Source organism: Sinohyriopsis cumingii, chromosome 19, assembly GCF_028554795.1.
Source record: "Sinohyriopsis cumingii isolate HCF-2022 chromosome 19, ASM2855479v2, whole genome shotgun sequence".
In the NCBI taxonomy this organism is placed as follows: Eukaryota; Metazoa; Mollusca; class Bivalvia; order Unionida; family Unionidae; genus Sinohyriopsis; species Sinohyriopsis cumingii.
The window spans coordinates 39,210,089-39,224,994 of NC_142979.1; the positions used below are offsets into that span (position 1 = coordinate 39,210,089).

Genomic DNA, 14,906 nt, shown 5'->3' on the forward strand with positions numbered 1-14,906 from the left:
CCATGTCAGCATGGGCTTGTCATTAGTGAACATCTTATGATACCCAGATGATCTTATATTAAAATGGCGCCAGTTGTACATCCAATATTACTCCAATGACGGATATCTTAAAAATCTTTTCACTATTTCCCTTTAATGGTTGATCATTTTGAGATTTGGTTTTCACCAAAAGTTTTCTAATTTTTGGTAAATGGGTGCCAAGCTGAAATCCAGTGTGTACCACAGCAGTGGGATGTTTTTAACACTCAAAAGTTAAAAAAGAAATGGTCTTATCTTGAATTCCTAGAAATTCTTTTGCTACCGTGGATTGCAGTGAAATCACAAATCTATTAGGTTATCTCTCAAATGAACGTGCATTCGCATTTTTACATTACTTATAAAACGGTGGTTGAACAAGAATAAATCTCTATGACATTTAGATTCTGTCTACAATGTGATATGAAAATGTGAAAATTGATTGCAGTAGGATGTAGTGGGATCAAAGCAGTACTGGCAGTTTTCTGTCTTTCTGTACTTTAGCCATGAATCATAAAAAAATTTCATCCTCACCTTGTGCAATTCATATTTGCATTTATTTAACTTCACCTTTGATTGAAACCTTATAGCCACTATGTGCTTAGGTGCTGAAAAAAAACCATTACATCCAGACATGCATGAATTTTATTTTACTAATGGCAGTGTTTATTTATATCATTTTCATTTTATATCAACTTTATAAGGATACACTTGGAAGTCTTATTATAGCAGAGTTAGAGTTTGTTTATCATCCAATCAAAAATGTTGTTACAAAAGTAAATTTTTTTGCAATAGCTTGGACACTAATCACACACCTTCTTTATAAGCAAGTAACTCCAGGTCAGTCATGATAACAAGGGCATTTAGTAACGTTATATATTACTTTGTTAAAATCATGATGGCACACACACTGCATGTCTTGATTGACTTTGGGGGTTTCAGTTGTGAGCATGAAATCCTCATAAAAAATGATTCCAAACCTGTTAATGGATGGTCATACATGATTTTTGTGCATTGGGCCAGGCTTGTCAATACATGTCATACATGAATTTTCTGCATTGGCCATGCCTGTTAATGGGTGGTCATAAATGAAGGCTTTTGCATGGGGTAAGTTGGTCATACATGAATTTTTTGTATTGGCCAGGCCTGATAATGCATGGTCATACATGAATTTTTGGTACGGGTCCATACCTGTTAATGCATGGTTATACATGAGGTTTTTTCATTAGGTAAGGCCTGTTAATGTATGGTCATAAATTTTCTGTATTGGGCCAGGCCTTTTAATGTCTGTTCATAAATGAAGTTTATTGCATGGGGCAAGGCCCGTTATGATACATAAATTTTCTGCATGGAGCCAGGCCTGTTAATGCATATTTGTGCCATGAGGTCGCATGTTTATTCCATTTAGGGACTTTTACGTCAGCGCACTTTGTGCTAGACCCAAGAGGAAATTAGGGAAGACTTAGCTTTAGAATGATGCTAACATTCTATTCATGTTAAAGAATAGAGCCATTAAAGCAGAGATTTTGGGTTTCATATCTGCAAAAGATTGGTTCCATAAAGTCTTCAGGTTTAAGGCTTTCTCTGGCTACATTAAAAGCAGGCCACTCCAGATGTCACACAGACGAAAGAATGTTTGCAAAAATAAGGATGAGTTGGTTGGTTGGGGAAAAATGTGACCTGGAGGTGAAAATCATGGCTCCAGTAATGTCCATTTGTCACCCAGTTGCTCATGCACAGTCAAAATAGCCAATGCAAGACAACTTGAACGTATCAAAGAAACTGGTGATAAAAAGACTATGTATCAGATGTACTTGGATTCAGTAGCAGGCATGAAAAAACCATCTACTGCCATTGTCAGGTGAAAATCAAAATTATCTGGCATTGTTGAGTTGATGCTGGTTTAATTGAGAAAGAACTGTACAGTTACAATTCAGTTAGGTGTACTTTTGAATCACTACAGTAAAACATGTCTTAATATTAAAAATAAATGTTCATTAGGATGATATTTATATCTGTATTTTGTTAATTTTAAGTCATTTAACCTGTCAGGCAAAGTCACCTGTCCTCATAGAACAAACTCATGGTTCACATCAGGCAAATTCAGTGTAATTAAAATATTGCCAGGAGCTCTAAGGTTATATGCTTATGTCTCCACATAAATGGGATTGTTTCCTATTCAGGCTTTCATATTGTCAGAGCAGCACTAGAACAGCTCACCTTTGGTATGAATCAGCCTGCCATGACATTAATGATGAGATGCAGACAGTTACATTAACTGGGCCAGACACAACATTTTGTGCTGTAATCATTGCAATAGAACCAAGTAGAAAACTTTGATAGTAATAGTCCTGCTTCTTTCATGGTTTGATTTTTGTTTCGATCGACTTGCTGCTTAAGCACTGATAAATTACTAGAAGGCTAAAGACAGAATTTAACCTTTTTGGCTATACTTGCATTTCATATGCGGGAGAAAAAATAAACTTGCAAATCTTATTCTCCACCATTTTTTAAAATCCTGTCATTCTACCTATGTAATAACTTTACCATATTTGAGAAGTTTTTGAATGAAAATTAAGTATTTTTCATAAAATGCCACAGGTGGCGCTGAATTATTTTGTATGTATATAGTTGAAGTTTGATTATACATGTTCAAGTTTGTATCATTTGAGCAGGAAAGTCTATAAGAAACAAAGAAGATAATAAATCATTGCACTGACTTGCAGTTTTAGCAAAATTTCTATTAGGAACATAAACCTTTTTATTTTCAAATTGTGATCAGCATAATATATGACACAAATAACAAAAATCGGCCATCCATAACAAAATAAATACAAGTAGCACAGAGTCTTCAGTAGAGATTTTGTGACAGATTTTTCTTAAACCGGGTTAAAATCTTGAAAAATATTTTTCATTTGGGAAATAAAATACATTTATTTGGTAGAAAGCTAATGATGTCCCTTGAAAATATAATAGCCGTGTTGGGGTCCACTAGACGTGCTAGTTGTTGTTGTTGTAGGGTTTAACACCATTTTTCAGCACACGATAGGCTATACATGGCTGCCAGTATTAATGGTGGAGGAAGAACCCAGGAAAACCCCCAGAAAGAACCACCGACCCACGAGAAGCTACTGGCAAGCTTTCTCAGATACCCACATTGGCCGAATCTGAGACTCGAACCAGACATGCTAGTACTAAGTAGGTAATACCCATAGTAATGTGGCTAAATGCTGAACATCTGATCTCGCTGAAAAGGAATCAGTGCCAGAAAATAAGCACCTGGTTTTACAGAAATGTGTTCATATACAGAATGGAGTTGTACTAATTTGAGGTCATGACCATTACAAGTCATTTGAGCTCTGTACATCTTTAAGTAGCCCTCTGGAAATATTTTGTTGACATTGGTATTCTTGAGTTATCAGAGATGTTCAGCATGAAATAGACACATAATGTAAGATAAGACCAGTTTTGTTTGGCTGCCCTCAGCCTGTCACCATTGTTATTCATCTGTGCTGTTGACAAGGCCTGTCACAGTTCTTCTATCCTCCCCCCCCCCCCCCCCCCATTTTAATATATATACCTGTGGTGAAGACAACTTTTACCCATTGATTTCTCTTATGACCCTTTTTTGACCCAAAGAAAACCATTCAGGCACAAGTTCTGGTTGCAAATTTAGTTGGTATCTTTATTTTTCTTGTAACATAGATGCTTGTCAATAGCATGGCAGTTGCATTCTGTGGAAGCATTTAATTATAGATTTTTTCAGTGTCTTTGGTTGTAGAATTCTGTGGAAGCATTTCATTATAGATTCTTTTCAGTGTCTTTGGTAATAGCATTTTGTGGAAACATTTCATTATTGATTCGTTTCAGTGTATTTGGTTGTAGAATCATGTGGAAGCATTTTGTTTTAGATTTTTCTTAGTTTTCTTGGCAGTGGCAATTTCTGGAAGAATTTTATTTATTTATTTTGATGTATTTATTTTGTTGGGGATCTATCATGAGCCAAGTTTTACAAAAGGTGACATTTTCTTTGATACTGGGTACAGGAACTCTGATTCATTCATAATGACCAGAGGGTAGAGGTAGGGGTTTTGGTTCTGTTCTTTTTAAAGTTTGATCGTTTAACGTTTGTCTTAATTTGTGTTTGATAGTTATCATTGACTCCAGAACAGATGACACTGTGAGTAAAGAGAATTTTTGTTTACAAATGCAAGGATTAACATGCTGTATCACTCTTTCTCATATTAAGCAAGAATGGAAACAATTCAGTCTTCGCATTCTAATTTGCCTTCATTTTCTTCTTCAAATGTCTTTGATGATACGTATAAGATTTTTTATATATTTAATTTTCTTTTATACTTTTTAAATTAAATCCAAAGATTTACTGAGAACAGTTTTTATTGTAAATACTATTTTATAAAACATTAGTCAGGTGTGTCATTAAAAGTTGCTGTTGTTTTAAAAAATAACTTGGCTACTTTGGTCTCTCATCCCAGATAAATTACCCAGCTACTTTTGTTTCTCATCTCAGATAGATTATGCAGCTACTTTAGTCTCTCATCCCAGATAAATTACCCAGCTGATTTGGTCCCTCATCCCAGATAAATTACCCAGCTAATTTGGTTCCTCATCCCAGATAAATTACCCAGCTACTTTGGTCACTCATCCCAGATAAATTACCCAACTACTTTGGTCTCTCATTCCAGATAAATTACCCATCTACTTTGGTCTCTCATGCCATAAAAGTTACCCAGCTACTTTGGTCTCTCATCACAGATAAATTACCTAGCTACTTTGGTCCCTCATCCCAGATAAAGTACCCAGCTACTTTGTTCTCTCACCCCAGATAAATTACCCAGCTACTTTGATCCCTCATCCCAGATAAATTACGCAGCTACTTTGGTCTCTCATCCCAGATAAATTACCCAGCTACTTTGGTCTCTCATCCCAGATAAATTACCCAACTACTTTGGTCTCTCATCCCAGATAAATTACCCAGTTACTTTGGTCTCTCATTCCAGATAATTCATTGAGAGCTCTTGATGCTCTGAGTCAACCTCTGGTCTAGTTCTCTCCTGTTAATGAAATTAGTGACACCCAATTATCATAGTTCTAAGCAGTTATTTTATGTGATGCATGATAATGTTAATAAGATAATAATCATGACAAATCTGGAGATTAAACGAAACAATAATAGGAGGAATTATTGCCCTTTCAGCTTTTTGTAGGGTTATGTTTCTTCCCCCATGATTTCCACAACATAACCTGCAGAGCCAAAACAACTCAGTGGTTAAGATGTTGGATTCTTGATAAGAGGGCTGCGAGTTTGATTCCCATCATTGGATCATCTCAGATTTGTTATTTAAGTCAAGTGTGTCCTACGGCAATGCACTTAACATGTCTCGACACGGACCTCCCCCAACCCAACCTTAACCGTTAAATACACCAAATATAATGATCCATGCGCTGCATTAGAAATTTATTGGAAATATTCCTTCTTACTTTCAAGGTCATTGCATTCTTCTCATTTCCTCAAAACTAGTTGAAGATTTAGACATTTAGACACCCAAGAATACAGATGGGGATATTCATTCTTTGCATTGGCTTGGAACTTAACACAACATTTTTATATTTTTAAAATAAATCAGCAGCAGCTTTCATGCTATAGTGACAAGGGCATTCCTGGAAGAGGTTCCACAAATGGACAGCTTATAAATTGGTTCCTTGCATATCTCTAAGGACTAAATCTATTGTCATCATTGACTTTGTAGTTCAGCATGGGTTTTCTCTGTGATTGTCTGAAATGCTTCCAGAATAACATTTATTGCAATTGCAAGGAGGAATCTGTAGGCTAGTGCACAGGAAAAGATCTGATATGGTGTAACAATATCACCACTATGTATCCATCAGGGTGACGACTGTAAAACCGGCAATCAGCACACAGGCTCAAATTCAGTTGGTCATATCTTTGAAACTACTTGGTGTATGTTAATAAAGCTTGGTATGCATTTCTATTCACTTGGTATATTCATTCAGAGCACATTTGAACATAAGGTTGTTTTTTTGCATTTACTTACCAGTCTAATGTACCACACATATTATATTAATATACTGTAAATTGAAACTGAGTGTTTAGAATACATTTTAAAGTAAGCCAAGTGCAGTAGTATGCAATAATAAGAATGGTATTCTAGTTCACTTCAGTCTTGTATTGATGTGCCTTGAAGTTACCAAACCAGACAATTGGGGGGTTTGTGCACTTTTACGGATTAATACGGTAAGACTTTAATAGATAGCAGGTAATTCAGGTGTGGTCATCTAATGGGATCATACCTCTCGAATGGAATACATTGTATACACAGGGCTTGATAGGTAGCTTCTGATTAATGAGCAATTCATTGCTGTTGTTATTATTATTGCTATCCAGAGGACATTTATTGCCAACATCGCCAGGAGAGAGTTTATAAACCTTTGGATGAAATGACAACCATCTTGCTTTGTGTTAAGTGTGCTTTGAATAGAATTTAATAATCCATCATCCTACAGGTTCAGAATTCTAAACATTGTTGAAAAAAGGTAGTATGTGGATGGAATTTTATGGATGTTTTTATGACATTTTTTTTCTCATTATTGCAGTTTTTCCAAGGATTACTATTAAACTGTATTTTGATTTTTCTCTGAGAAGAACATTTTCAAGTTTTGATCTTGGTTAAGAGACTAAGCCTTCCATAGTTTTATTCTTGGCGATTATACAAAATAATAGTGTTTTATTGGTTCTGGTGTGTCCAATTTATTATTGTTTAAGATGTGCATTGCAATTACCATGCTGTGAGTACTTTTGCATTTTAAACCCCTTCATTGTCAGAAATGTTGTCAATTTCTATGTAATTTATCAGGGTTACATGTCTGATATTCTCTTCTAGTCTACTTTGTTCTTGGTGATGGGCAAGGGAAATAACTCCTAAATACAAACTTGAAATGAAAAACAGTGTCTAATTTGAGTGGAAACACTCTTTACTCTTAAAAAATGTTTTATGTTATTCTTAGCACAAAAAAATATGTGCCATGAAGTAGGCTTGGGAGCTGAAGCTTTGACCTTGAAACAGGAGAAGGTAACTCTTGATTTATGTGCAGCTAGTATTTTTTGAAAACGGGAAGAAACTCAGATTTTCTTTGCACATAGTGTCCAGGGCATTTTCTTGTTTGGTGGCCATTATCAGATTGTAAATCACACCACACTAGGTCACCATTCTTTTGTTTGCGTGAAGGATTCATTTGCTTCCAGTAAGTTTCAAACAATGTTATTGTCAAACGTCAGTTCTTTGTCTTAATGATTTACAAGTCATTTGCTTGTGACAAAAAGATTGCTCCATTAATCTTGATATATTGTTTGCTCTGTGTCCATTTTGAAACGAGGGTTTAGCAGGCATAAAGCCATTGTTTGGAAATCTGTTTCAAAATTAAGCTAAAGAGAAAATGAGATTAGGTGGTTTGAAATATCATCTTCTGTTCCATGTATTTTTAGGTTATTGGGTTATAAAAGTAGGTAAGATATTTGCTGCTGTTGTTTGTTTTATAAATAAACAAGAATGAATTGTTATTGTAATCTACATGAATGATCAGACTCATTCATTCAGTAATGAATTACTCATCCAGGAAGACATGCTTCCCCGCACATGTTTGCAATTAACATTCAACCAGAAGTACTGTATGCCTCCAGGAGTCATGTATTCTTCGGCAGAAAGGTAGTACATTTTATGCAGAAAGTCTTGTGTTGAATTTACAATTAAACAAATTCCCAACTGGAGCCATTCTGGAGGCAATCGTCTAGCTGTTGTGGTGGTCAGGGTTAACAAATCTGTAGACACTTTTAAGTGGAAAAAACGAGTACCAGTCTATCTTTTGCTGTTTACAATTAACATTCAACCAGAAGTACTGTATGCCTCCAGGAGTCATGTATTCTTCAGCAGAAAGGTAGTACATTTTATGTAGAAAGTCATGTGTTGAATTTCCAATTAAACAAATTCCCAACTGGAGCCATTATGGAGGTAATCGTCTAGCCATTGTGGTGGTCAGGGTTAACAGATCTGTTGGCACTTTTAAGTGGAAAAATGGAGTACCAGTCTAAATTTTGCTGTATAATAATGAAAGTGTTATGTTAGCCTTATATGCAAGGCATTGTTACGGGTCAGGTAGTTGATATATTATCATAATACACTTAGTAAAAGTTGATTTATGTACAGTGTGACATTTCATGACCTTTAAATACTCTACTTCAGTTTCATTTAGTGTAATTTTCACCAGGGATTGCTATGTGAGACCATTAGGTAACAGCTTTATTTTAGGAAAGGATGTATTTCATTTTGGAAACAAAGAAGCATTTCTGGAGATTAGTTGAACATTTATATCAGATGGTGTAAACAAGGAGATGATCTGTGTTATGAAGAAGTTGATCTGTGCCTAGAAAACGTTACCTTTCACTAAAGTTTCATGTAAATTAATTGCCATGTATAAAACTAAGGAAGATTATTCAAATGGAAAAGTAGCCCGTACTTTGTGACTGTGTATAATCATGGCTGATGCAGTTTTAAAGACATGTAATGGGGCCAGTACTGTAATTCTTGCAAGGATAGTCCACATGTATTAGGCTCCTAATTCATGCAAGAAGTGAAAATTGTCTTGACAGACATTGCTTGAAAGTTTTGATGTGAGAACCATCATTTGCAGTCTTTTTCTCTCTTGTGAAGGATATCATAAGTATATAGGAAAATACCGGTAGTCCTTTGCTTATGGTTGGAGGTCTACAGTGTATAATCATACAAGAATATTTATGTTACAGGTGTGATTGGTCAGTGTAAGGCATAGATACTGGTACTTTGTTGGAAGAAGACATTGACTGAATGTTACTAGTGTTTACAGCATCTTGTACAAACACAAGGGCATGCATGTATCACATATGCATTCAGAGTCGTGCAGCCAGTATACAAAATCTGATACATATTAGAAGGAGAGCAGTTGCCAAGTTTACTTCTTTAAGTGATTTGTCTGTCATTTACCTTTTTTATCACAGTAATATTGGTCAGCTTTTAATTATTGAAAACTTTGACCTACCCAGTGTTTCATTTGACCAAAATTAGTAATATATCATTATCATTCCAAATCATCAGAGATTACTGTTCTAGGGAATTGAATAGATTATTAATTTAAATATATGATCTGTTCTTGGAAGTAAATGGTATAGATGAAATTGGTGGTGAAGGTGGGTCAAATACAAAGAGTACATTCACCTGAAAAGCAAGGTGTGAATATTGTGTGAGTCAGCCATACAAGATTTAATCACTGTCAAATTGTTCTTAACATTGGGCCATAGAAGTTACAAGAGAGGGGTTAAAAAGACATTAAAGGTAAGAGAGGATATAATTCCTCTTTGTCAAGGTGTAAAGATCCGCACTTAAAGAACACCCTTTAAAGAGTATAGGCTGTTATGGAAAACGGAGATTCACATCAATTGCCAGCAACTTGAAAAGGATGACTTTGTAACTAATTTACTTGTACTTCTAGGTGTATGTTACATGCTTGAAGGAAAGTGATCCACTGAGTGCAATTTCAATTTAAGTAATGAATGAACAGGGCCAGGTAAAATAAATCATGCTATTTCAATTTAAGAAATGTATAAACAGGGCCAGGTGAAAAATTATGCAATTGTAAGAGGTTTTTTTACATTTTAATTGCATTTTGTAAATTCAATCCTTGAAGACCTTTGGTGGAATAAAACTTCAAAATTTGTTTAGAATTCAATGTAAATTGGAGAGCATTTGCAGTTAGTTGTTTGATAGGGGACACTTGGTATTTTTTGTTGGATATGTGTACATCAAGATAAATAATTATACGGGATGAATATATGCAGTCCCTGACCACAAGACACCTATAGTTACTCACAGCAGTTGGATAATGGGACTAAAGGTTAACATCCTGTGAAGATTTTTTCATCTTGAATTCATTACTTCCCAGATGTGAATGCTTTTGTGGTGAAGTGTTTTCAAAAGATTTTGCAAGAATCATATGGATTATAAGGAAAAGCAGGTTTGAAGTTTGGTTTTTATTTGTAGTTAATGTCCTCATGAAACACTTGTATACCCTAGTCAGCTAGGAAATACTTCTTTGAGCTTAACATTGAAGGAGAGGGCAAATCAGTATGCAGGGGAGACGAAAATTGTCCTCAAGTTCGGGATCTTCAGTCTCGTCAACTGGAGCTTCTAACAAATATCGTGAGCCATTGACTCATGGGTCGAGTGTGTCAGGGTCTCAAAGGACCAGAGAATTGAAAGATCCGGCTTCACCTCATTCAGTGCCAACCTCCACTGTAACAAAATTAAAGGAAGCTCGAGAACCCACATCCACTCAGGGTGTCCAGTCAAAATTTAGGGAAACTCGAGAATCCTTTTCTAATCAAGGTGCTACTCCGGCATCGAACATACCTAAACTAGGCCTTAAAGGAACTCTAAAATCTCCTTCGAGTCCAACCCCATATTTTGTGCATGCATCTAGTGCATTTGGATCAAAGAAAGAACCAGAATTATTAGATGCTGTGTCTACCATGCCAAAGGATATACCTGCAGAAAATAATTTTCCATCTTCACCTTCATCATCCTCAGTTTCCTCAGAAATTACCTCCCCTTCACCAACACCAAGAGAGGTATTGGATGAAAAAACTCCAGAAAAAGAGAACTATCCTTCAGGCAAGGTCACGAATCCATGGGTGAGTTGACATAGTTTATAGATAGTAAACTTTGTCCTGATCATTTCTTTTGTTTTCATTCTGTTCTTGTATTTTTAGCAACCTTCCGTGTCATAAAATGTGCGCAAATTACTATAACATGCTGTTCTTGCATTTAGGTTGTTTACATTTTTGCATTTTATTATTTGGGAGATAATGCATGCTTAAATATCTCTATAAATTTTAAATACCAAAACCTTACTGACCTGTTTTCTGCCACTTGAGCTCTTTTTAAAATGGCTAATCCGACCATAATCTGTTAGGGTTTTAAATCCTTTTAAATGGTTTCTGACAACACCAGCATAATCCATGTAAACAAAAAACAAAAAAAAAGGCAAGCTGACCCTGCTGAAAGAATCCAAGAAATATGTATTTTTTACACTGCTGAAGTAATCCAACCAAAGTCAGTTAACATCCGTAATATTTTACTACTCTTCTCACACAGAATAACCCATTGGCTACTTTTAGGTTATTTTATGTCATATTAGCAATTAAAGTGTTACACTGGAGGGCTTATGCCATTTCACAGCCTTGTGATTACAGGAAGTCTTTACTGTAAATATAATACAATGGAAGTAATGTATGAAGAAAGATGGTAAAAGGTCTATTTTAATTTCTTTCAAATAATAATTTTGAGTACATGGGAGATTTCAGTGAGAGACAAAAGGGACAGTAGATACCTCTCATTTTGAAAGGAAAATCCTCCTGTCTGAGATGTTGACATCTAGGCACCGATATCTTTGATGAAAACTAAAAAGTACATCGACTCGTATCACTTACAGTGCTAATTTACATGCATGTAAAAAAGTCTCACTGCCACTTGACCAAACTCAACTACAGCTACGAACTGAGCAAGCACAAAAGTATTGACTTATCTAGGTTGTTTTGGGATGAAGAAGTTCTTGACAAAGAAATTTTTTCTCATGGTTCTTCTTCCCTTAGTGTGAAGAAAATTGCAGTTGTCTTCCGTCTGAGAACTTGCACCTCAGAATCGAGAGTGGACAAGAGCAAAGATGGTGGAACATGCTATGTGTGACAGGCCATATTATTCTCAGATCAAGAAAATTGTTTGGGCAACTTAGAATGCATACATTCAAGAATATTCAAGAACATCTACATACCAGACATTTAGGAAAAAAATTAAGAAATAGAGATAGCCTTAGACACCTGACCATTTTGTGTAACTTTGAACATCAGTTGCCGAAAAAATGGGAGTCAAGATTTTGTGAAATTAATTTGCTAAAACTCTGCATTATCAGTATGACTGGATACATTTTCCATAAATTTAGGTCTCACTGGACAGTTTATCTGGTGAATTTTCATCAAACAATGACCTATTGCAGAAAAATGAGAATAATATTACACTGAAGATACAAAAAAAAAAAACTAATGATTTTTATAGAAAGCATACATGTGAGATTTTGATTGCAGCAATCAGGTTAATTCCTGATGCAACTTTTGGTTTTTATACTGAACCAATGCTGACAGGAAATAGCTATTTTTAATATTATCCTGTGACAAGGCAGCTAAAAGAATCAGTATTTGCCTTTTGCAAGAATCAAGTTCACTAGTACTATAACAAATTAGCATACTTTTCATCACCCCTCAACCATCTAGATTTTTAGATATTTACCTCTGTACCAGACACCCGTAAATACATAAGCCAAGTTGGCTGCTCATTTACAGCCCAATTTACGCATTTGCTCTCCAATGCTCATCTGTGACAGGTTGTCACCAACAAGCCAACCCATTTTGAAGCCAAACTCAAAGTAAATCTCGACCACATTACAGATTAGGTTCTGTGTGAATTTGTAAATGCTAGGCTTGTGATAATTAGGTTCATGCCTTCTACCTTACAGATTACGGGGGTGTCAAAATACGAAACTAACCAGTGAGACCTTAACAAAAAGGACATGTTTAGTGTATGCTTATGAAAGTTGGAGGAGTTTGAGATCCCCAGTTAGAATCACTTACAGTATACAATGAAATTGCATGCCTTAGGAGACTGTTAAAATAGGGATAAATGTGTATTTTTAAACCCCTCGAGTTTATCTGCATATCTCACAACTATTTCAAGGACACCTATCAATAATGACAATATTTTGTTGGTTCTTTATCTCCTTTTAAACAAGTTGCACTGTGTCAGAAATTTTAGTCTCACTACACTGTAGTTCATACAGCTGCAGAGGGTGGTTTTTCAAGGGAAATTTTTTCGTACTAGATAGCACACCACTGTAGCAAAGGGACATGACTGTGTAAATTACTGTCACGTGTCGTTAGATTCCCAATTTTTATCTCATTGTATATATTAAGGGTGGTGGAGAAAAGCTAGAAACAATCTGAACTTAAAAAGTGATCTGTTTTATTTAGTTTTATGCTTGTGTTCTATCAGACACAAAATTAAATTTAGGTAACAAATTTTATTTTTTCAACAGGTTCGAGGAATTTTCAAAAATAAAACCAGCATTTTCAAACTTAAAGAATATTTCATGTCAACACCTCTAATTCAATGATTTTGCCGATTGAGGGGCCCAAAATGGTTAAATGGTTTAAAATATTCCCCTTGACCAATCACTGGCATCTCACCTGTCAGTTTGGGTTCAAGGCTTGGACTCAGCTAATGTTGATACATGTATATGAGAAAGCTTTCCAGTAGCTTCCCAGGGATTGCTGATTCTTTCTGGTTTCTTTCTCTACAAGTTATACTGGTTTCCATGTATAACCTATCTTGCACTGAGAAATGGTATTAAACCCATAACAGAAAGTGGCCTAGTGGCTAGAGCGTCCGCCTTGGATGCAGGAGGTTTTGGGTTCGATTCTTGGCTGAGTCATACCAAAGACTTATAAAATAGAACTAAGAGCTGCCTTGCTGGGCACTCAGCATTAAAAGGTTAGTGTTAGGACTGGTTGACCTGGTATCAGGATAATGTGACGGGGTGGGATATCATGTACATATCTGCTGCATGATGTCCCAGTACTAGTCATCACCATAAATTGCCACACTGCAGACATCGTGGCAATTTGACTCATTTTTTTTTTTTAATGCTATGTTAAAAATCCAAATCACATGCATACACACACACACACACACACAAACCCATAACAGTAAGAATACTGATATGTAATTAGACTTTTTTTTCTCTGTGTAATAGGCATTTTAGTTTCATTCTGATGAACATTTTAGTTTAACTGATAATTTTAATCTCTGATGGACATTATGTAGTCTCACTCAAGAGATTTTAATCTGATATACAGTTTAATCGCATTTTGATAGAGATTTTAATCTCTGATAGTCATTTAGTCTAACATTGATAAACATTTTAGTTTCACTCTGATAGAGAAATTTTGATCTCAGATTGACATTTTATCTGACTTGGAAATAGATTTTAATCTGATAGACATTTATAGCCTACATAAACATTTTAGTTTCACTCGAGAAATTTTGATCTCTGGTATTTTATCTCACTTGGAAAAAGATTTTAATCTCTGATAGACTTTAGTCTTGCTTTGAAAGAGATTTTAATCTCTGATGGACATTTTAGACTCGAATCTCTGATAGACATTTTAGGCTCAAATCTCTGATAGACATTTGAGACTAATCTCTGATAGACATTTGAGACTCTAATCTTTGATAGACATTTTGGGCTTGAATCTCTGATAGGCATTTTAGGCTCGAGTCTCTGATAGACATTTGAGACTCTAGTCTCTAATAAACATTTTAGACTCTAATCTCTGATAGATATTTTAGACTCTAATCTCTGATAGACATTACAGCTTCACACTAATAGACATTTTAATTTCTGATAGACCTTTTATCTCAGAGCCCCAATTAGCCTGGTGGTCTAAAGTGCCCACCATTCTGCCTCACCTCTGTCTGTGTGGGTTGGAGTCTCAGGCTCAGTTAATGTAGGTACGTGAGAAAGCTTGCCAGTAGCTTCTTGTGGGTTGGTGGTTCTTCCTGGGGTTTTCCAGGGTTCTTCCTCCACCACTTATACTGGCCGCCATGTATAGCCTATCTTGTGCTGAAAAATGGGGTTTACCCGACAACAACAGCAAAATGTACAATGAATGTGAAATCTACATTTTTGTGATTCATGGTATCCAGTAAATGGCA

The 14,906-nt window shown here is 35.6% G+C and overlaps 1 protein-coding gene and 1 long non-coding RNA gene across 5 annotated transcripts in view; one reads left to right on the plus strand and one right to left on the minus strand.

Moving 5' to 3' along the window:
• The window catches only part of LOC149775531 (septin-2B-like), a 172,546-nt gene that overhangs the window by 76,929 nt on the left and 80,711 nt on the right, over positions 1 to 14,906 (plus strand). The window contains exon 1 of one of the 4 annotated variants that reach the window (XM_089944114.1): positions 9,442 to 10,774. The exons of 2 other annotated variants lie outside the window; for them this stretch is intronic. In XM_089944114.1, the coding sequence (XP_089800240.1) occupies positions 10,211 to 10,774 (564 nt within the window). In that variant the 5' untranslated portion in view covers positions 9,442 to 10,210. Of the gene's footprint in view, positions 1 to 9,441; positions 10,775 to 14,906 lie in introns of those variants that run through there. One more of the 4 variants, XM_089944113.1, reaches the window with a different exon arrangement.
• Positions 1 to 14,906, minus strand: part of LOC149775532 (uncharacterized) — a 63,973-nt gene that overhangs the window by 45,953 nt on the left and 3,114 nt on the right. The gene's annotated exons all lie outside the window — the stretch shown is intronic.